At 40.3% G+C, this 24,113-nt stretch overlaps 1 protein-coding gene and 1 non-coding gene across 2 annotated transcripts; both read left to right on the forward strand.

Annotated features, from left to right (window-relative positions):
- The first annotated feature begins 16,517 nt into the window (after positions 1 to 16,517).
- Positions 16,518 to 17,331, forward strand: LOC121999738. Its single transcript, XM_042554378.1, has 3 exons — positions 16,518 to 16,793; positions 16,895 to 16,905; positions 16,953 to 17,331. The coding sequence occupies exons 1-3, from the start codon at positions 16,518 to 16,520 to the stop codon at positions 17,329 to 17,331; spliced, it is 666 nt and encodes a 221-aa protein (XP_042410312.1).
- A 1,609-nt stretch (positions 17,332 to 18,940) lies between these two features.
- Positions 18,941 to 19,047, forward strand: LOC122003156. Its single transcript, XR_006117825.1, has one exon. It is a non-coding gene; the product is annotated as a small nucleolar RNA R71 (small nucleolar RNA).
- The last annotated feature ends 5,066 nt before the right edge of the window (positions 19,048 to 24,113 follow it).

Raw genomic sequence — 24,113 nt, forward strand, 5'->3', positions numbered from 1 at the left:
TTTGAACAACACACACCTTTTTATCGGTAATGCAGGATACTCAACCTCTATAATTTCCTCAAGTCTACCATAGTAATCAAACTCAGTGTTATTGGTGTCGATAGATCCTTTAACGCAGACACCAGAATTAAAAGTTAATCTCTGCGAATCTCGTTGTCTCACATGGAATTTGAGACCATTAACATAGTAACCCGAATAGACCATTATTTGGCGTAGGGGTCCAGATGCAAGATTCAATATTCTATCATCTTGTACATTAGATATTCTTCGGTCTTTCACCTATCAAAATAGTAATACGAAAAATTAGGACCAAATTTTTATAAATAAATAATTATGAAAATTTCTCTAACTCACATATATTTGAAACCATAATGCAAATTCGGTCTCTAACTTTTTGACCTCACTTGTAGTTATTGATGGATTTTGAAGATATAACTGTTGTTCATACAAGTTTTGAAAGAAGGTAATTATTAGAAAATTAGGATATCAAGCAAATAAGTACAACGAAATAAAAGCTTGATTAGAGAAGTTAACTTACTTTATGTATGGTTTGACCTCATCATAGTTTAAGAGTATGTATGTTCTTGCAGCATGATATTCTTGTTGAGTTAACCATCTAGAAACAGATGCACCCATTGGTTTACTAGAAAATTTGAAAATAGCAAGCATCGATGGGTCTATATTCTGAGTATCATCAGAATTTCTAGGACATTTATGATGTCTGGTTTTAACATTATCAGCAAAATAATAAGAGCAGAAAGAAGATGCTTCTTCAACCAGATAAGCATTACATATTGACCCTTCAACTCTTGCTTTATTACGAACATTATTTTTTAATTTTCTCAAAAATCTTTCAAATGGATACATCTATCTGTACTGCACAAGACCAGCTATTCGTGCCTCATATGGTAAATGTACCGATAGATATTCCATTGAATCAAAAAAACTAGGTGGAAATATGCGCTCCAACTTACAAAGTATAAGAGGAATGTCAGTCTCTAGTGGAATCATATCGACCGTTATAATACACCTCGTTGTCAAATCTCTGAAAAAAAGACTCAACTCTGTAAGTGCTTGCCAAACATTATTAGGAAGTAAATCATGAAAAGCTATTGGAATAAGTCTTTGCATGAACACATGACAGTCATGACTCTTCATTCCAAACATCTTTAATTTGTTCATGTCAACGCATCGAGCCATATTCGAAGCATATCCATCTGGAAATTTAATTTCTTTTAACCAACTACATAAAGCTTGTTTACCATCTTTGTCCAATGTATAACAAGCTTTTGGAAACTTATTGGTTGTTTCATTCTGATGCAACTCTGGTCTGTTGACTAGTTCTTTTAATTCTTCACGTGATTTTGTAATATCCTTAGTTCTTCCAGGTACATTCATCACAGTGTTGAAGATATTATCAAAGAAATTTTTCTCGACATGCATCACATCTATATTGTGTCGAATGAGTAGATACTTCCAATAAGGCAACTCCCAGAATATGCTCCTTTTCTTCCAACCACACTTGCTCATCCTCACAAGATACTTATTTATCTCATCAGAATTAGGGTGAGATACTGGGAGAAATCCATAACTATCTATTTGTTCAATGATTTCTTCACGAAGCATGGAATCTTGGGGAGGTTTTCGACTACAATATTCTTTAGGAAATTTTTCTTATTTCGCCTAAAAGGGTGATCCATGGTAGAAATTTCCGATGATTATCAAACCAAGATATCTTCCCACTACAAGGTAATGAAAATGCATCGGACTCTGTCATGCAATGTGGGCATGCTAATTTACCGTCGTGCTCCATCCCGACAACATTGAGTATCTGGAAAATCACTGATCGTCCATAATAAGGCCGCATGCAATGTAAAATTAGTTTTACTTGCAATATCATAAGTAACCGAGCCTACATTCCATAATTCATTAAACTCGGCAATTAGAGGTTGCAAGAAAACATCTATCTTATCTTTTGGATTGGTTGGACCAGGAATAAGCACGGTAAGAAACATAAATTCATCATTCATGCACATCCATGGTGGTAAATTGTATGGTGTTAATATAATGGCCAAGATGAATATTGTTGTCCCGTGACCAAATGGTTGAAATCCATCTGCGAAAGTCCCAATCTCACATTTCGTGGTTCCATTGCAAAGGAGGGAAACACATTATCAAGATGTTTCCATGCAGGAGAATCACAAGGATGACACATTATACCTTCTTCATGCTCATGCTCATGCTCATGATGCCACACCATGTGGTTAGCTGTAGCAGCAGATGCATACAAGCGTTGAAGTCTAGCGATTAACGGAAAATAATACATTACTTTCCAAGCAATATTTTTCTTCTTCTTCCCTGGTATGCGATTACGATGCTTAAAACGAGGGTGAGTACAGATTTTACATTCATTCAAATCAACATCTTCATTCCAAAATATCATGCGATTGTTTATACAACAATCAAATTTTCTCTGAGCAAACCTAAACCTCCGATCAATTTCTTTGTTTCATAGAAGCTATCAGTCATTATGTTATCGATAGGGAGCAACTCGACATCAATTGACAAATGTCATCGTAACATCTTTCAGAAATGATGTTGCTTTCATATTCAATAACCTGAAATATAGTTGTGAATGACCGGAAGGAATGCCTTCCCACACTTCTCTTTCACTAGCCTTTAACATTTCATATAGTTGCTGATATTCGGGGTTGGTATTTCATCTATATTGAATAATCAACTGCATTCATTGCATCTTGAACCATTGATTGCATTGAAATATCAATATTATTTGATGCTTCAGGAGTGATAATAGTAGTCCCGAATACGAACCACCAGAAGACCCAATTGGTTCATATATATAAGGCTCTCCGTGGCAATACCAATTGTAGTAATTTGGCACAAATCCATTTCTACATATGTGCATTTTTACGGTATCCTCATCACGAAATGCTCTATTTTGACATTTTTATGATTACACGGACACCGTAACTCGGAACCATTCATACATTCCGGATGACTTTTAGCAAAAATCACAAACTGTTCAACTTCAGCAATAAAATCATCTCTGATAAAACCATTGTCTAATCGATTGTACATCCAAGCTTTGTTCATATACATTGGTATAACCTAAAGAGAATATAAATTGAAACATTATTAAACTTGTTGTATCACTTGAAATAAGTTTAAATAAAGAATTATGTGCACAATTTCATCTCACAATCATCATATCATATTATCATAAATCACCTCTACACTAGAACAATTAAATGAAACTATTATAAACATGTTGTTCCTTATAGCATTATCAAATGAAATAATCATACATATATGAGAAGCATCGATCAAACTACATTTTATGCAAGTACAATAGCGAAATTGATCAAAATATGTCACAACACTTAAATTTTCTAAGGTTTACATTGTGCTCAGCTACGAACAGTAACAAAGCACCGCTACAATTGCGAGCAGGTTGCAGCCGCGAGTAGCGAGCCGTGAGCAGGCCGCCAGCCAAGAGCAGCCCGCTAGCTGCGAGCAGGCCGCTGCCCGTTGGCCGGCGGCCGCGAGCAGGCCGCTGCTCGCGAGCAGCCACTGGCCGCCGGCCTAGAGCACCCCATTGGCCGCCGGCCTAGAGCACCCCATTGGCCGCCGGCCTAGAGCACCACAGGAACCCCCAAGCAGGCCGGCGGCCGCGAGCAGCCCGCCGGCCGCAGGGCCCCTGCCGGCCTCGAGCAGGCCGCCGGCCGCAAGCAATCTGCCGGCCGTGAACAGGCCGCCGGCAGCGATCAGCGAGCAGGGCGCGGCTGCCGGCGTGTGAAAACGCAAACGAGAGAGGAGAATAGAAGATCAAACCTGAGAGATCGCCGGAACGGTGTGCACGGGAGGAAAGGGCGCCGCCGAGATCGCTCGAAGAGCCGCCGGAAAATCGCCGCCGCCGCTGAGGGAAAGATCGCGCGAAGAGGAAAGGGAATTCTGTGCCCTAAATCGAGATTTACCGACGGAAATATACTTCCGTCGGTAATTACCGACGGAAATATACTTCCGTCGGTGATTTCGGCTAGTTAGGTTTAGCGAACGCAGAGGAAACGGGTACGGGGAAATGTACCGACGGAATCATATATCCGTCGGTATAATATAACCCTAAACCCGTTAATTACCGACGGAATATCATTCCGTCGGTATTCTTTAAACCCGGACGCGCCTATTTACCGACGGAATAATAAGTCCGTCGGAAATAACCAAAAATTCTAACGGCGATATTATGCTACTCGCCGACGGAATGGTGATTCCGTCGGTAACTACCGACGGAATTAAGAATTCCGTCGGTAACCACCGACGGAATTAAGAATTCCGTCGGTAACCACCGACGGAATTAAGAATTCCGTCGGTAACCACCGACGGAATTAATAATTCCGTCGGTGGTTACCGACGGAATTACCATTCCGTCGGTGAGTACCGACGGACCTAAGCCCCGTCGGTACGTACCGACAGAATTATATTCAGTCGGTATATGCCGACGGAGTTAAGATTCCGTCGGTACTCCCGTCGTTAAACTCATGTATTTTTGTAGTGTTTGAGTGTTTTATTTGGAGGTATCTTATCGATTTAATATGAGTTCTGATATGTGCAGATGTGTTCGGTGTAATATTCGAGGTATTTTATTGATTATATTTGATTTGTGGATGCACTTGTGTCTATTAGGCCTTGTTGGAAGTATGACGTTGATTATACTCTTGGCATAGGTGTATATATGCCATGTGAGATTGTTTGAGGTGTATTGTCGATTATACATATGTTGATATATGCACACGGGTTCGGTAGGTATTGTTGGAGGTATCACACTGATTTATACCTGTGCTATGAGTGTGTTTGGTGTGTACTAATTGGATGATTATGTCGATCATACCTATGTTGTGTGTGCACGTGTGCCAGGTGTATTATTGGTAGTATCATGATGATTCTACCTATGTTGAATGTAGAATGTAAGTGTCTACATTATGTTATTGATTGTATTACCCTGTCAACTAATTCTCTTATTAGTGGGTGACCGATCCACTAGGATGATGATAGAGTTGACTGTGGATTTGATTTGCTTACTAGGTTGTTATACCCTAGGCTACTCACAGTGATCTGTGGCAGAGAGATCTCGTGCAGTCTCTAGCCGGATAGTTAGGTGTCTTGGGCACTTATGTATTAGTGGAGTGTTACTCCCACCTATTACAGATTGTTTGTGGTAGAGCGTTGCTCCCACATATGTGGTATTTCGTGTGATGGAGCGTTGTTCTCACACTAGAGGATCTATTCTTTGGTGATTTATATCGTTGATGATCAGATATGTTTATTGTCGAGGATCTTATGGTTAGGAATATCTGTGATACGGACATTATGTGTCTTGGTTTTACCATTAGGGCTTGCGGAGCCTTAGGTGTTTTCATGGACTCGATGATTTAGGTATCCCTAGGATATTGGATCAGAATTCGTTATCGTTATTGACGACGTGGTGTTTTGTTCCTGATCTGAGGTGTATCACGTACACTATCTTCGCATAGTTCTAGAGATGTTTCGACTGAAACGTCTATATGTGAAGATCAGTAGTGTGTATTTTGGTTGTCTTTTTGTAAGATGTTTGAGACACACGGTCACCAGTAGGAGTATGCCGTGGTTCCACAGGAGATAGAGGTTGTTACCGTTGGGAGTAGACGGAGTCTATTGAGAAGGCTCGCAACTTCCTTTATTTGGCTCGATATTTCTGGAGATACGTTGAGGGTTTCTCTCGGATAGCTATGTCACTGACACGCCTGACCTGGAAAGGCGTGAAGTTCACTTGGACTGAGGATGACAAGACCAGCTTCTAGGAGCTGAAGCAGAGACTAGTGTCGGCTCCGATTTTGGTTTTACCTTCTGGAGAGGACGGATATGTCCTCTACACCGACGCATCTCTACAGGGTTGGGCGCTGTTTTGATGCATCACGGTAGGGTGGTCTCCTACTTTTCGACGGTTGAAGAAGTATGAGGAGAATTACCTTGTACATGATCTGGAGCAAGTCGCCATTATTTTTGCCATGAAGATTTGGCGACATTATTTATATGGTGTTACATTTGAGATTCTCACTGATCATAAGAGTCTCAAATATTGGTTCACTTAGAAGGAACTTAATCTCTGACAGAGGAGATGGATGGATTTCCTGAAGGATTATGATTGTACCATTAGCTATCACCCGGGGAGAGCTAATGTGGTTGCCGATACGCTTAGTAGGAAGTCCAGAGGGACTTTAGCTTGCCACCGAGTTGTGGTCACAGACTTGATTTAAGGTTTCTCTGATTTGAGCCTTGAGGGGTAAGGACAGACAAAGCAGGGTACTCTGGTTACCATGGTTGCTCAGTTGTTGATCAAGACGAGGATACGAGAGCCCTAGGCTGCTGATCAGTATTTGTAGTTTATTTGCAGCCAGATAGCTTCCAGGCAGCAGACCGAGTTCACACGAGACGAGTGTAGGATCGAAAAGAATTTAGATATCTCCACAATAACATGATATTGTCCACTTTGGGCCTAAGCCCTCATGGTTTTGCTCTTGGGCTCTCCCCAAAAGGCCTCACGCCAATGGAGATATCTTTTCTCTTATAAACCCATGATCTTTCCCATGTGTTTCCAATATGGGACTATGTTTGCAACATTGCAACTCCAACAATCCTCCCCTCAAACAAAGGACCATAGGCTTCCCACGTCCGATCCTCGACCCACCAGGTCTTCCTGCCCCTCGGTCTACCCGACCTACTAGGACTTCCTGCCCCTCGGTCTACCCGACCTACTAGGACTTCCTGCCTGGTGTCTGGTCCTCTTGATCCGAACATAGGAGCCTCCACTTTCTTTGTTCGAGGTCAATATTGTACTCACATGGTTCAATCAAACCATAGCTCTTGTGCACAGTCGGCGGTTAAACCTTCTGACAGTCCGGGCTCTGATACCAATTGTAGGATCGAAAAGAATTTAGATATCTCCACAATAACATGATATTGTCCACTTTGGGCCTAAGCCCTCATGGTTTTCCTCTTGGGCTCTCCCCAAAAGGCCTCACGCCAATGGAGATATCTTTTCTCTTATAAACCCATGATCTTTCCCATGTGTTTCCAATATGGGACTATGTTTGCAACATTGCAACTCCAATAACGAGGAGGGTGTTATACACTTCCGAGGTAGATTTTGCGTACTTCAGTCTCATCCGGTCTTATAGGAGTTACTTCCGGAGGCTCATCGCTCATGATTTGCTGTCCACCCAGGCGGTACCCGTATGTACCAAGATTTGAGGTGTTTCTATTGGTGGAACGACATGAAGGACGATATGAAGGAAGACATCGCGGATTTTGTAGCTAGATGTCTTGTCGGTCAGCAAGTGAAGGCTGAGCACCAGAGACCCGCAGGATTACTTCAGCGGATTCCTATTCCCGAGTGGAAGTGGGATCACATTACCATGGACTTTGTTGTGGGTTTGCCGAGGACACAACGAGGTCTTGACGCGATTTGGGTGATCGTTGATCGATTAACCAAATCCGCGCACTTCTTAGCGATCCGGAGGACTGATTCCCTGGATCAATTGGCAGATCTATAATGCCGAGAGATCATCAGATTACATGGTGTTCCGTTGAGTATCATTTCGGATAGAGATCCACGGTTTATGTCTCGTTTCTGGCAGAGTCTGCAGCAGACCTTGGGCACACAGCTCCGTTTCAGTACAGCTTTCCATCCACAGACAGATGGACAGTCAGAGCGGACCATTCAGACTTTAGAGGATCTGCTGAGATCATGTGTACTAGATTTTGGAGGCAGTTGGGAGGACCATTTGTCGTTGGTAGAGTTCGCCTACAACAACAGCTTTCATTCGGCTATCCAGATGGCACCGTTTGAGACGTTGTATGGTAGGCCTTGTCGGACACCCACTCTCTGGGATGAGGTTGGAGAGGTCCAGCTGTTGGGACCTCATAGAGCTCAGCAGGATGCAGAGTTAGTCCGTACTATTAGACGGAGGATGTAAGAGGCACAGAACCGCCAGAAAAGTTATGCAGATCGGAGACGCAGACCTTTGGAGTTCTCTACTGGCGACCATGTATTTCTACGAGTTTCACCCATGAAAGGAGTGAAGAGATTTGGCCTCAGAGGTAAGCTAGCTCCGCGATACATTGGCCCTTTCGAGATCTTGGAGAGGATCGGAGCGGTGGCTTACCGGCGGGCACTACCACCGTCTCTGGCAGGCCTCCACGACGTATTCCACGTATCTATGCTGAGGAGATATGTACCTGATCCGACACATGTGCTGACAGATGTCTCAGTTCCCCTTCAGCCTGATGCTACTTATGAGGAGGTTCCGGTACAGATTCTAGACCGGAAGGAGCGTCAGTTGCGGAACAAGACTATCCGGCTGGTTAAAGTCGGATGGCATCATCATTCCGACGAGCAGTCTACTTGGGAGCTTGAGGATACGATCCAAGCTCGATATCCCCATCTTTTCACTTGAGGTATGTGATTTATTTACCGTTCGACATTTATACTCTATATCTGTTATTAGTACTTGCTGATGGTAGATAACGAAATTTGGGGACCAAATTTTTATTAGTGGGGGAGAATGTAAAATACCAGAAAATAGGCAAATATTAATAAGGGAATTTTCCGGAATTTTTGAAAAAATTTCGGAAATTTTTCGGAGCTCGTACGGACGAGTTAACGGGGATAAAAAAAGAGGCCCGGGAAAGCCTGTTTAGGCTACCCCTTTAAGCGAGGAAATGTTTATATTTACATTTCATTTTCTTTTATTTCTTTTTATTTTCTTTATTCCTCCGTTTCTTCCCCCCCCCCTGAACCTGTGCGTGCCCTCCCTCGCGCACCCGAGCCGCCTCGCCCGGCGCCTCTCTAGCGTGCCCTAGCACCGCCGTCGCCGTGCCCTAGCACCGCCGCCGACCCAGCTCCTCACCTCTTACCGCCGGCCACCAAATCCGACTCAGCACAGTGCCGACGCCGCTGTGCCCTAGCCACATCACGCCGGCCCTCTTCCTTCTTCATCACCAGATTTTTGTTCACCTCCGACCAGTGGAGAGGGAGAAGGCCAATGGGAAAAAAAAATCCAACAGGGAGATCCTCACAGCCACCTCCCCTCTCTGTTCTCCTCTATGCCAGCCACCAGGTCCGACCCAGTGCTGGCCACCGGCTGATTTCCTGTGCCCTAGTCACCGCTGTGAGGTTTGAGCCGACCAACAGATTTACTGCCACCACCGTCGGCCAAGTTTCCTCTTCCGTGCCGCTGATCTGGAGCGACTGCTGCCGTGCTTTTACTTTGTGGGCCACCAAGAGTCGAGAGCACGAGAAGGCGACAGAGGGCAACAGTGTTTCGGCGGTGGAATTTAAGGTAAGGGTTAAGGTTTGGTTTTTGATTGTGTGCTCTGACTCTTGTTGTATTGTGAGCAACACTTGTGTTGGGTGGAAGATCATGCTAACTAAGTATAGTGATCTTTAATTGTAGGTTGATTGCGCTGGTAGTGTATTGGGGTTCCACAGCCGCTATGATTTTTCCGGCCATAATTTCCAGCAACATTCTTGCTGTGAGAAGTGAGGTAAGGTTTTTGGGTTTAACGTTTGTGGATTTAGGTCTTGATGTGGATAAGTTAATCGATGATCAGTTAAGGTTGATCAATAATTAGGGTTTTCCTAACTGAATTAGGAGTTTGATTTAGTTATTTGATACATGTTGAGTAACTAGATTATATGTGTTAAATTAGGTAGGTTAATGATTAAGATTTAGGGTTTTGCCCTAAATTGTGTTAGGAATTTTATTTAGCTATTTAGTTGAATTTTTAGCTAAATAAAATATCTGTATATTGGTATTATAGGACTTTGACGCGAGACGAGTATCTCGATGTCGGATTTGGACATTCCTATTGGAGGCGGGTACTTTTGACTTATGTCATTTGATATACATAGTAGTGAATTTAACAAGTTGCATTAATTATGTTCCTTATTTGTTTCGGTTAATCACTACCCGATACTTGTTACATGATTGATTGATGGCTTGTTTTGCATCTCATGTATTCCTTACCTGTTGATACATGCTTATAAGGGTAGTGATATACCATGCTTCACCATGTTCAGGACCTAGGTTGTATACCTTATCTGATCGGTGTACCGTTGTTTTGATTCATTGATTTATGATGCACTTTTATATATATATATATATATATATATATATATATATATATATATATATATATATATATATATATATATATATATATATATGGATTAGGTCAGGATATTTTGTGGTTAGTGACATGCACCATTTGCATGATTGCATGCTGTGCGATAGTCCGCTTCATTATTGTTGAGCGCATCGCCAGTTATATGGATCTGCACACACCACCACTCATGGGTTAGTGGTCGATTCAGGCAGAGTGTGTTGTAGCAGGGACTCTGTTAGGCACCGTTGGTCCGCTCATGGGTAGTGTGACACGTGTTATCCGGCAGGGATTCCTCCCCGTCATCGTGTACCGGGAGATGAGAGCATTGCGCTCCCCCATTTATGATTTGGGGTAGGAGGATAGGTGTACTCCGACAGCATCCCGTCCACTCGGTCACTCATCAAGAGTAGTGACGACAGAGTGCACGGTTGTCATAGCCCTACCCACTCGGTCTCACTATTGTGTGTGAGATGATCGACTGGCGTCAGGGGTGACCAGGACGCATCATTGGCATCATATGCATGATGCATTTATTGCTTGTGTTTGTGCTTGCTGCATTTATATGCTGCATATTGTTTGGATACCTATGTTTGACATGCATACATGATTCCTATACCACTCGGACTGTTTGTCCTTATACTCAGGTCCTGGTTAGTACAGTTTCTCTCCTGTTTACTTCAGTTGTATTGTTATCTTTCTTATATCAGGAGACTGTACGCATGATTAGTGCTAGGTGTTATTTCCCTACTTTGTATATCAGTTGTACCTGCTGAGTGTTGGACTCACCCCGCCTCCATTGTTGTTATTTTTCAGGTTGATGCTGTCAGGAGAGAGTTCCAGTTACTGGTCCCTGCAGACCTCGAGGATATGATTGGTCTTTTGATTTTTCTTACATAGACTATGTTTTGAACTTGTTTTGTTTTGGATTGTTTTACTTATGGATCTTGTATGGATTCTTATCGTTGATGGACTTTGTTGTGGTTTCGATATGTTTTACTACATGCCTGCCTGGACGGCAGAAGAGGTGAGTAAATCGGATTTGTGCTTTATGGGTGTAGTGGAGTAGGGTTGATTTCGAGTCAGAGTATTATTCTTCCGTTTACTTATTATATAAACTGCGTGGAATGTCTGTGGTTGTATTTTATTGTTTTTATTATTCCAGCCGCCTGTGGCTGAGGTATATGAGGATGTAGAAAAGTTTCAGATTGTCCACCGTACAAGGGAGATGTTGCCGAAATTTTCTCGAACAGGGACTCCTCTGGGGCGTGACATGTCGCCTCCCGAGCATTGCGCTGCCTCGATAAGCCGATAGCCCTGCGCCACCTCCATCACTATCGTGAGGGTCGAGCCGTCGATCCCCAAACCAGATCGCACCTTCCCTTTTCACATGCTGACGGGATCTAGGGCAATAACTACTGTGCTATTGTTTTGTGCTGCCTTCAACAGCCAAACGTTGGTAGATCTGCTGCTCTGCTGCCACCGTGGAGTCATCTTTCCATTGGATTCGACAAGGGGGATCTCCACCGAGCTGTTGTAGAACAAATTGAGGTAACAAAACTAAACCTAAGTAGCTAGTGAGTAGTACTTAATTGTTAATCTCAGATCTGATTATGGTTATGGAGTTGGTTAATTAGTTGGTGCGAAATGGGATTTGATTTCATTTTCGATTGTGGTTTGGTTGATTAGTGGATTGATTGATTTAGAGGAACACATGTTTGTTGTCAGAGTCATTAAACTAATATTGTGCATAGTGGTGATGAATTGGATTCATAAGGTTTCTTGTTGGTAGTATTGAATGGATTTTTATTAAAGATTCATTGATTGGATCAATAGAGGTAAATCAACGATTAGTGTTAACTAAAAAACATTGCAAAGGAGAGTTACCCTATTGGTTTTGGGAACTAGGTTCAACTAGTTGATGTATAATATGATCAGTTAAACTGTACATTATGTGATCGCAGGACTTTGTTTCGGGACGATCATCTGGACATGATCTATGTATAAAGATGAGTACTTCTTGCTTTGTTTCTTTTAGTACTTTGACCTTAATACATGAACTATTTTGGATAAGAAGCTATTTTTTTTATCTTGACTCCACTCTTATTTTCTTGCGCTTGATACTTCCACTCAAACCTTTGAGTTATTCGTTTCTATGTTCATACAGTCTCGTGTTGTCATCTATGATATTTAGTAGATACTAGATACTATGTTTGTATGTTTTGATTGTTGTTTATTTATGTTCTGTATTGAGCATGCTGGCTTCATGTAGCATATCTGATTCTTGTTTATATATATATATATATATATATATATATATATATATATATATATATATATATATGATGACTGTTGTATTGTGCGTATCATATCATTGTATACATATCAACGACAAATTCTCCCTTACGGTCGAGAGAGTCGTTGACCAGAGCTGCATCCTCGGTCACTCGACAGAGTGGTAGCTGGAGTTGATGCCGCTTGTCTTGTCGTGTCACACTCGGTCACTTGTGGGTAGTGGTAGCTGGAGTTGCGAACAGCAGGGACCCCCTTCGTTGTGTAGCTAGTTAGCTACTCAGCACCTCCCCACTTGGTCACTTGAGAGGAGTGGCAGCCTTTGAGTGGTATAGTTGTCATCGATCCGGCCTCTCGACCATACATGGGTCGTGGTGCAGTGAGGTGGGCGGGTGACCATCCGTGCATACGCTGTTATTATACTTGCTTTGGCTGCTGCTGGTTGCACATGCTGTTGTTGCTTACTTATGCTGTTGTTGCTAGTTTATGCTACTGTTACTTACTTATGCTGATATGCTTATATATGTGAGATATATATATCTGTTGTGTGTGTTTAGACTGACTTACCTATTGGTAATATGTATATACCTCACATGTTACCCTTGTAGTTATGAGTAACTCTGTAGCAGAGTTGTTCTACTCCTGATTTTACTAGCCTGTGATATGATTACAGTTACGAACATTTATTGTGATTTTATTTTAGTATCTGCTATCTTTTTCTTTTATGAGACTGTATATTGTTGCCACTCTTTATTTATATGTTATGTTCATGCACTATCTTTCCTATACCCGCTGAGTTCCAATACTCACCATCTCGCAAATTGATTTTCTTTCGCCAGGTAACAGGTAGATGATTGAGAAGTTGCTTGGAGAGTCCCGGCTGCCAATCCCACGTCACACTTGAGGATAGTTTTCCTTTTTTTGGTTTTTGTTACTGTTTGGGTGGTATGTTAATTTTATGTATTTTGCTTTTGAATAAGTCGATGTGGATTTTGAAGTCTAGTGTGGTGGTATAGGTATTTTAGTTAGTGACTTGTTGATTTTACATTCATATTATTTTATGGTTTTCTGTTGCATTTACTTTCAGCCATGTAGGCTTATTATATTGTGTGGGGCGTGACAATAGCTCCAATTGCTGTCAGGAAAAGTCTCTCTAAAATAATGAAGATTCGAGGATCCTCATCCATCTCCACTACTACAAAGTCTGCAAGTACAATAAAAATTTCAACCTTAACTGGGACGTCTTTTAAGATACCCAATCAATAGCACTGAGGCGCAAACTGCTCTATTGAAATTAGTTTCACTGATCATGCAAGGAATTAAAATACTACCTGGGTTCTTGAGCTTTTGAGGTAACCTATTAGGATCAACGCGTTGCATTCTTTTGACAATGCCACGGTTTCGTATTCTTCCATCTTTCTTTTGTGTGACAGTATGTCCTTTAGGAATTTTGAATAGGTGGACATATGTTGCAGTGCTTTGGTGAAGGGGACAAGGATGTAGAGTTTCTTGATTACTTCTAGGAACTTACTGAATTGTTCATCTAGCTTTGTCTTAGCCAATTGTTGAGAAAATGATATCGATGGTTTATAAACACTCGCTTGAGTGATGGGACTAACCTATTTCGATTCTTTTTGTCATTTTCTCCATTGACATCTTTTCCGCTCTCCTGGAACTCTTTCACTATGTTTGGAAAGACTAAGAATTGAATTCTTAGTGGAATTGGAATTCAATTCCATTGTTTGGTATAAAATTTTGATATGGAATCGCTCAAGAATTGAATTCTAATTCCATGAAATAGTGCAAAAGTAAATTAGACCAAAACCCATCTGATTTGGATAGGAAATTTACCCTGAAGAACTAGAATTACTTAAATGCCTCTTTTAAAACCCCCTTATTTTTCATCTGTCGACTGCTTGCTCCCGTGCACCGTGTGCCAACTTCTTCCCGTGCGCTGGATTGAAACCCTAGCAAAACAAACACGAGCTCCTTTCTCGTTTCCGCTTAGATAAGGTATCTACACTGATACCTATTACTTGTTAATTCTCTTGATCGATTTGCCATGCTCCGTTTCTTGATCCTATTTTTTAGCTTTATTTATATAGTTGATTAGGGGATAAACTTCGTTTCCGTGTATATATAGCCTTGTCTACTATGGTCATTTTTTTTCTTATGCTAGCAAGTAAAAGGTCATATTTTGTGGCTATTGATAAATTATTGCTTTGATAAATTGACCTATCCTTTTTCGAATATACTAAAAAAAAATGTCATTGGCATTATTTGCTTCAAGACTAACAGTAGGAAGATCCTCATTTCAATAATTTTAATTTTGCCACCATTATTACTGGTCTTAGCCACAGTTTTGTGCCTTGTTTGCAACTTTATTATCTTGAAAATTGAAAGACACTTACATTGTAGGTAATATGAGGCAATTGGATAGAAATGCAATCTTAGCCATAGTTGCTTATGCTGGTTATTTAGCTTGCATGCAATATATGACTCGACATGTCTCTCGTATTGAAAGACCAACTACCCAATCACAACGATGTAATGGAAATCAAGTGCGTCGAGAATTGATGGCTCAATTAGAAGCCCATTATAACTCACGCTCTGTAATACGCATGAGTTATGATGCTTTCACTCGATTAGTTGCAATACTTCGTGGAAGAAGACTTCTGAGGGATAATCAATACAGTTTTGTTGAGGAACAAGTTGCTAAATTTCTACATATTTTAAGTGGTCAAGGACGTATTCGATCAGAAAGTTTTTTCTTTCATCGATCTACTGAGACCATTAGTCGTCATTTCCACAAAGTTCTTAGAGCTTTAATAACACTTCAAGATCAATTTTTAGTCCAACCAAATGGTTCTACTATCTCACCACAAATACTCAATAGTGGACGAAGGTTCTATCCATACTTTAAGGTATTTTTAAATATAAATATTGTTTTAAATTTATTTTTTAATGTCACATGATAATGATTATTGGTTCATGTTGAAACTTTTAGAATTGTATCGGTGCAATAAATGGAACACATATCCGAGTGAAGGTTTCAAAAGAAGATGTGTCAAGGTATAAAGGAATGAAAAACTATTCTACAATGAATATCATGGCAGCTTGTACTTTTGACTTGAAATTCACGTACGTGTTACCTGGGTGGGAGGGCTCCGCTTCAGATTCAAGAATTTTAGATAATGCGTTAAGTAGAGAAGATAATCTAAATGCCCCTCAAGGTATTAAGTTTTTCCATAAATGTGTTTCATGTCTATTTAAAACTTTCCTAAATTTTTTTATATAAATATTTTAAATTCTATTTTTTAGGTAAGTTCTACTTGGCCGATGCTGGATATATGTTGAGGTCAACATTTCTCACTCCATATCGAAGCACTCGATATCATTTAAAAGAATATTCTCGACATCCGCCTGAAAACCCAAAAGAGTTATTCAACTTAAGACATTCCTCATTACGTAATGCAATTGAAAGAGCTTTTGGTGTTTTGAAGAATAGGTTTTCAATATTAGCAGAAATGTCTAGATATGATGTAGAGACAGTGAGTGAAATTGTTTTAGCATGCTGCATCTTGCACAACTTCTTAGTGGATTTTGATCCAGATGAAGAAATTATTGCACAAGTTGATAGGGATCTCATGAATAATGAGCCTGATCATGGACTTGCTAATGGAGCAACTGCTAGAGAAGATGGACGAAGGAGGGAAATCTTAAGAGACTCTATTGCCGCACAAATGTGGAATGATTATATAACTAGACATTGATTTTTTTTTGTGTGTATTATTGTTGCTCTCAAACATGAACTAGAGTTGATGTATGGTTTGATTTATTAGTTGTTATTGGATGTGACATTATAATGGATGATTAACTTTCATGTTTTATAATTTATTATTGTGTTATTTTAATTTCAGTACATTATAGGTGGTGATATGGATGCTACAAAAGTTTTTGAAGTGGGAGGAAATAATTGTAATGCATACTTTAAGTGGACCACGGAAATGGATGGTGTGATGCTTGAAGTTCTTAGGGAGCAAAAGAGTAAGAGTCAAAAGGAAGATAGAGCTTTTTCTGCTGAAGCATATAGGAAGATGGTAGAGGAAATTAATGATAAATTTTCTTTGAACATCAACAAAACCAAAGTGATGAATCGTCTCAAAACTCTTAAAGAACAAATGGTGCTATCAAAAGAAATTGAGTTGAAAAGTGGAATAGGATGGAATGATTCTTCTAAAACATTTGAGGCTCCTCTAGAGGCGTGGAAATCTCTGATAAAGGTATGAGTATTATATTTCATTTCCTATAATATAGTGGGTAGCATCTTCCTTGCACATGCTTGTTTATGAACTTTCTTATTGTGATTTCCTTTTGTTACTAGGCCAATCCAAAGTACAAAAATATCAAAGGAAAATTCTTCATCACTTGGAGATTCTCAGAGAGATATATGAGAAAGATGTAGCAACTGGAGCTCAAGCTGAGAGTGCTAGAGAAAAAGTACAAAGATGGGAAAGTGAGGAGACTCATATTAGTATTGATGAAATTGATGAGATGCAAGCAAACAACCAGGTTTATTTGGATAAGTTTTCTACCTTTGATTTTGAAAGTATGCCATCAACACCGGGATCACAATTTGGAACATCAAATCCTTTTGTACCTAATGCTTCATTTGCGAAAGGTAAAAAAAGAAAAGCACCAATGACAAATGAGTACTCATCCCAATTAAATGAGGTGTCTTCGGCAATGAAAGATATTGCACAAGCTATTTTAAATACAAACACTCAAGTTTGGAAGCCTGCAGAATATATGAAGCAGTAGCTAAATTGGGTTTGGAGGTTGACAAATTTTTTGAAGCTGTTGAATTACTAAATGAACATCCTAATCTTATTGGAGTTTTTTTTTGTTTCCCAGAAGAGCTACGCTTGCAATGGTTAGCTAAAAAGTTAAGTTGGTGATTTTATGTATGTATTTTTTGGGGGGGAAAGTTGTTGTGTTCATACAACAACTTAACTTGGTACTTTAGTATATTTTTGGGGGGAGAAGTTAGGTTTGCTACGGTATGTTTGTGAGAATTTTATTTTGGTGGCATCTATTGAATCTGATGAAGTCATAAGACCAGATAATGCCTGAGAATTTTATTTTGGTGGCATTTATTTTGGTGAATTCATCTTTGGAAGACTAATTAGAGAAATTTCTCTTGATAATCACCTATTGGCATTCAGACTAGTTGATTCTTATATGACCTTGTGATAATGCCTGAGATATTTATAAACTCATTTTGTGGTTGGAAAATCCTGTTTATATAATCCTTTTCATTTCTCTTTTCGTTTATTTGGAACCATAAAAGATTGTGATTAAAGGGTGATTCCCTTGCATTTGGCAATAGAATATCTGGCATCCACATATATTGGCAGGTCACGACGAGATCAACAACTAATCTATTTACTTGGTTAGTAAGTTGGAAGAGCCTTGAAATCTGACTGGTTAGTAAGCATAGTGACATGAAATCTGACTTTTTGGGTACGTTTCACATCAGCCACCGAGTTCTTACCTGCTGAACAGAATCAGCAACAAAATCAAGGAATTCCTCAGTAGCCTCTACATTTTGTTTGGATAGATCAAGAGTGGTATGCTAACACTCTCTTTCTGGAGTTTTTGTTATTAAATGGTTAGTTATGAGGATAAAATGGTAAATGTATAAGAATGGAATTCAATTTAAATAGATTCCAAATTAAGGAATTCAATTCAATTCTGTTATTCACTAATCCATTCCAAACATAGGAATTGAATTGAATTCCTGCTGGAATTCAATTCCTAATGGAATTCAATTCAATTCCTTCACTTAAGTTGTTTCCAAACAGGGTGTTTAAGGTTCCTATCACTTCTTAATGCAACGACATTGCAATGTTCATCGGGGGATATCTCGGGTTGAACATGATACTTACCTGAGAGTCATGTTGAGGACTTAGCGCATTGTGAGGCCAATTCATCGAACTTAGTTCCGAATTATTTGATTTCTTCTTTCTGCTTAGTGTGCAACATGATGAAGATAAAGTTCTCTACGAGATTTTCTAAACTAGATTTGGGGGGTCATGTCTCTGGTTTCAGCAACAAACATGAGTTGGTCATGCTTTTTGGCATGATCATGCCAGGTACTGCAGCAGCATAACGAAAGTCCTCGTGGTTGTTAGTTGACGTTTAGATTGTGGTTCTTGGTAGCCTTTGTATGCTCTTCTGGGTCCCATGTCCAAGTGTACTTCTACTTCTGTCTGACCATTGGTGAACATTTAAGGCTACATCGTCAATCATATCATAAGCTTCATCTAATCTCTTATTCATGAAGGATTCCCCTATAACTGAATCCAACAAGGTCTTCGTCGAGTATGATATGCCGGTGTAGAATGTGTGGACGATCAATTATTTTTTCAATCCATGATGGGGGCATTGTTGCAACAACCCTTTAAAACTGTCCCATACTTCGAGCAATGATTCTCCATCTATCTAAGCAAAGTTCATGATTTGATTTCTTAGATACGCTGTCTTCCTAGGTGATTCTTCCCAATAAAAAGGAATGTAACCAAGTCCTAGCTTTATTCTTCAAAGAAAAAGGGAATCCTTGCAACCTAATTGCATCTGTGGGCACACCTTCAAACTTCCACATATCGCAATACTCTATAAGCTCCTCTATATGTAGATATTAGTCATCTGAAGGGGTATCTCCTAAATGTTTTTGTTGAATCATGAAAATTAATAAAGGGCGCAACTTAAAGTTATTAGCATCAATCGAAGGTCTTATGCCTTATGGTGCTAAACCTCAAACTTCTAATAATGGGTGTAGCAAAATCTGTTAAAAGTCTATTTTCGTCGTCGATATCCGTCGTACCCTATAAAGAACCAGAAAACAATGACTCCTAATAATGAAAAGAGATGAAAACATGCACAATATGATGATGTAATGAGACAAAATGTATGCAACGTACTATCTAAGACATGTACAAATCACACACATCACGTGCTTCATGCTTGGCCTGGACGATGGTCGCCATCGGGGAAGGGGAGGGATGTGGTGTCAAACTTAGGTTAATTGATCTCATCAACTCCTAATTTAGATATTTTAAATCGGTTTCATCAAAGCATATATATATATATATATATATATATATATATATATATATATATATATATATATATATATATATCCCACAAACCGCATAGGTAAATTCGGGAAGCTGTTGGTCCCTTTGGAGGCTGACAAGAGGGGAGGGGTGAATTGTCTTGAAAAAGTAAATTCAACCTTTCTCTGATTTTCAACTAAATAAATAGCACTTGTAATTAAAACAAAAAGAGAATAATAAAAAGAGAACAGTCACAAAATAGTTATTTGGTTTGCAATCAGAGGATTACTAATCCAAGGAAAGAATAGCACATTATCTGACGATCTCCTTCGGGCGGAGTAGTCTCTTTACAACATTGACAGTACAAAAGAAAATGTAGAACTAAAAGAACTTATTACAAGTGAGTTTATTGAATTGTGAAAATCAGTGCTATATTTATAGTACTGTTCGGGGCACCCCAAAGGGTTCCGAGCGCCCTAGGGGGATAAGACTTTATCCCCGACGCGTCGATTAGCATCCACCTCATTCGTGATGAAATTTAGGTTCCGAGCGCCCGGAAGGGTTCCGTGCGCCCCGGACTGTTTCGGGCGCCCGGAACCCCAAAGTCAACTCTGGTTGACTTTTTCGGTTCGGGTCCTCTGTTCCGTTTCAGCTCGTCTCGGTCCGGGTCTTCAGCTCCAACTCTGTTAGCTTGGGTGATCTCGGACATCCGGAATAGGGCTCACCCAAACCCAAGTTCCGGCCTTCTCCTCGAGCGGTCTTCCTCCCCGGTTTCAAGTCCCTCGAACGTCGCGTACGTTCTTCGAGTCCATCGGTGTACTCTTTCGCGGCATTACATCCCTCGGACGTACTGAGCCTGTTGACTCTCTCCCGTGTCGTCCTTCTCGCTAGCCGCATCTTCCGCTCAACTTCCTATGCTCCTAAGCTCCTGCACACTTAGACACAAGGGTTAAACCAAACATGACCTAGCTTCACTTGTTTGATCACATCAAAACACCTTGGGGTTCCAACAATCTCCCCCTTTTTGATGTGAGCAACACAAGTTAAGTTAGGGTAAAACAAACATAATATAAAAACAAATAATGTTGTAAATAAGTGTAAGTAAGATTTTTCAATGAAAGAAATTTTAAATACACCTCCCCCTAGACTTAACATTCTTCTCCCCCTTTGATCACATAAAAAATGAGGTTCTTTTAACAAGTCTAAGGTAATTTAAAAATTGTTTTAAAAAGAATTGGCAAGTAAAGAATAAAAAAAAACTTTCTAAGTAAAAAATTTCTAAGTTAAAAATTTTGTGCAATAAAATAAGTAATTTAAAAATATTTTTCAAAGTTTGTAACATATTTCAAAAGTTTCAACAGGAAAAAATGTTCATAAGTATTGAAGCAAAAGTTTCTAAGTAAAATTTTTTTTCTAATTTTTCGTAAACATAAATATTTTTGAAAATATTTTCTAAAGCAAATTGAGTAACCCTTTAAAGCACTAAGTAAATTTAATTTTAATATTTTTCAGTTAGTCAATTAAACTGTTTATTTTAATACTTGACTTCTAGGTAGTGGCGAGACACTAGACCTTCTTGGTTATTGGAGCAACAACCACTTTCTTAGACAAAGCCTTATAAAGAAATTAATTGTTTAATTTTCTCGCTGAAAGCGCTAAAAATAGTTTAAGTTAAACATGACTTTGGAACCCAATATAAATTCCGTCTTACAAGGTTAATCAGGTATTTTCTAGGTATATAAGCTTTTGATATTTTTCTGATTTGATTTTGGTGAAACCTATAGTACCAGTTTAATTCTCTATAATTTATAAAAGCAGAAATATTTGAACAGGTAGAGTTTTTCAATTTTTTTATTTCTTCTTTTAATTTTTCATTTTCAAGTTTTATTTAATCAAAATCTTCTACAGGACATGATTTTACTAAAATTGTTTTTATTTCTACATTTTCATTTTTTAATTTATTATTTTTACTTTTTAATTTGTACATAGAATTTGCTATATATTTAAGTCCAAAATAAAGTTGATTAGGAGGTAAGAGACATACCTCACTTACCATATCAGACTTGAAGCCTAACTCTCCCCTCATTCATCTGAGATCGCTCCCCCTTCATCGATGTTGAGTTCTGATGTACTTTGCCCTTCATAGCTTGCCATCAATGCTAGCCCGACATATTCTTGTATCTCGGACTCGGATGATGAACTATCGTCCCAAGTATCTTTTAGATTCTTGTGCTTTTTGGATATCTTGACTTTGTCCTTCTTGAGTTTTGGGTAATTCTCTTTTAAGTGTCCTTCTTTTTGACACTGGTAGCTGTTAGGACCTTTGGATAGCGGCTAGAGAGGGGGGGTGTGAATAGCCGACCTCAAATTATCGTTTCTTCCTACAATTTAGGTTAGCGCAGCGAAAATACAATGTAGAAACGAAAGTGGAGAAGATCAAACCTCAAACACGATGATGTAACGAGGTTCAGAGATGATACTCCTACTCCTCGGCGTGTCCGTAAGGTGGACGAAGCCTATCAATCCGTCGGTGGATGAGACCCTGGAAATCCGGCTAACAACAACTCCTTTTGGGTGGAGAAACCTCGCCACAAACTCTTTTGCAACAGCAATAAAGGAGTACAAGATAGAGCAAGAAAACAAGAAGAATATGAATGTAACAACACTTTGCTTGCCTTCTTGTCGATTGGAGTTCGATGAAGCAATAACTTCACGATGCTAGCAGCAACTGATCAGCAAACCAGCCGAGGGAAGCTCACACAAAGCTTCAGAAATACAGAGCTCAGCAAAGCTCAGATCGCAAGAGTGAGGAACAAGAAGAATCGTTACTATAGAGGCCCTCGACCTCGATATATATCCTGCACCTGCTACACCTGTGAAGAAGACAAAGAGCAACACAGAAATCTAGCCGTTGTGACTCAACGGCTAGAGCTCGACCGATCAGGCTCCACCCTGATCAGTCCAGACCTTCTCTGATCGGTCTTGGGGACCGATCAGGACCTATGCTGATCGGTCCCCAGACCGATTAGCACGCTTCACAGAGAGTTGCCGAACTCTCTGATCGGTCTGTGGACCGATCAGGACTCAGGTGGATCGGTCCACAGACCGATCCCCCTCTTTCTTCTCCCAATCTTCTTCGCTTCTGTATGATTACTGATCGGTCACCAGACCGATCAGGTAGTTCACAGAAACACACTGTTTGGTTATTGATCGGTCACCAGACCGATTAGTCAACCAGCGTATCACTGGATCGGTCACCAGACCGATCCAGGTTTAGAGCTCCTAGCCCTAAACCCTACCTGGTCCTCAGAACGAGCTACCGAGCCCTCTCAGACCTAGTCCGGAGAACGAGCTACCGAGCCCTCTCCAACTTCCCATGTCCGGTTCAGAGAACGAGCTACCGAGCCCTCTCTGACCTAGTCCGGAGAACGAGTTACCGAGCCCTCTCCGACTTCATCCGGTCTAGAGAACGAGCTATCGAGCCCTCTCTGACCTAGTCCGGAGAACGAGCTACCGAGCCCTCTCTGACCACAGTTCGGAGAACGAGTTCCCAAGCCCTTTCCGACTTCCCATGCCAAGTTTCCATACTTGGACTTTTCCGTGCCAAGTCTCCATACTTGGACTTTTCCCGTGCCAAGCTCCCTGCTTGGACTTTTCCGTGCCAAGTCTCCATACTTGGACTTTTCTCATGTCAAGCTCCCTGCTTGGACTTTTCACCAGATGTCTGGTCAATCTTGACCTATCTGGATTTCCCTTGCCTGGCTTCACTCACCAGGACTTTCCAACTGTCTGGCTTCACTCACCAGGACTTTCCCTTGCCTGGCTTCACTCACCAGGACTTTCCAACTGCCTGACTTCACTCACCAGGACTTTCCCTTGCCTGGCTTCACTCACCAGGACTTTCACCTGGCTTCACTCACCAGGATTTCCTTGAATCAGGTCGACTCACCTCGGGTTAACCAGGTCAACCTTGACCAAAGATTGCACCCACAATCTCCCAAGTTTGTATTCTGTCAAACATCAGAATACAACTTTTCTACTCTCGTCAAACATCAGAATAGAACTTTTCTATTCTCGTCAAACATCAAAATACAACTCGAGTCAGGTCAACTCGAGTCGGCTCAACCAGGTCAACCTTGACCTAAGGTTGCACCAACAATCTCCCCCTTTTTGATGTTTGACAAAAACCATAATCAAGTTAGGTTAACCCGATAACCTAACTTAGGTTTTCCAATAGTTCTCCAATCAATGTTCTTCCTTGAACATTCTCCCCAAACTCCAATGTTCTTCCTTGAACATTCTCTAGACATTTCTCCCCCTTTTTGACACACATCAAAAAGAGTGAATCAAGGTTAAGAGTTTCTTCCTAATGAAAGTCCCATACCTTTCATTGAAACCCTTAATTTCCCTCTTGATACTAAAGACAATAATCAACTTAGTGACAATCCCATATCACTCATCCTCAGAAATCGAATAAAAACTCCC

This window comes from Zingiber officinale, chromosome 7A, assembly GCF_018446385.1.
Source record: "Zingiber officinale cultivar Zhangliang chromosome 7A, Zo_v1.1, whole genome shotgun sequence".
NCBI lineage: Eukaryota > Viridiplantae > Streptophyta > Magnoliopsida > Zingiberales > Zingiberaceae > Zingiber > Zingiber officinale.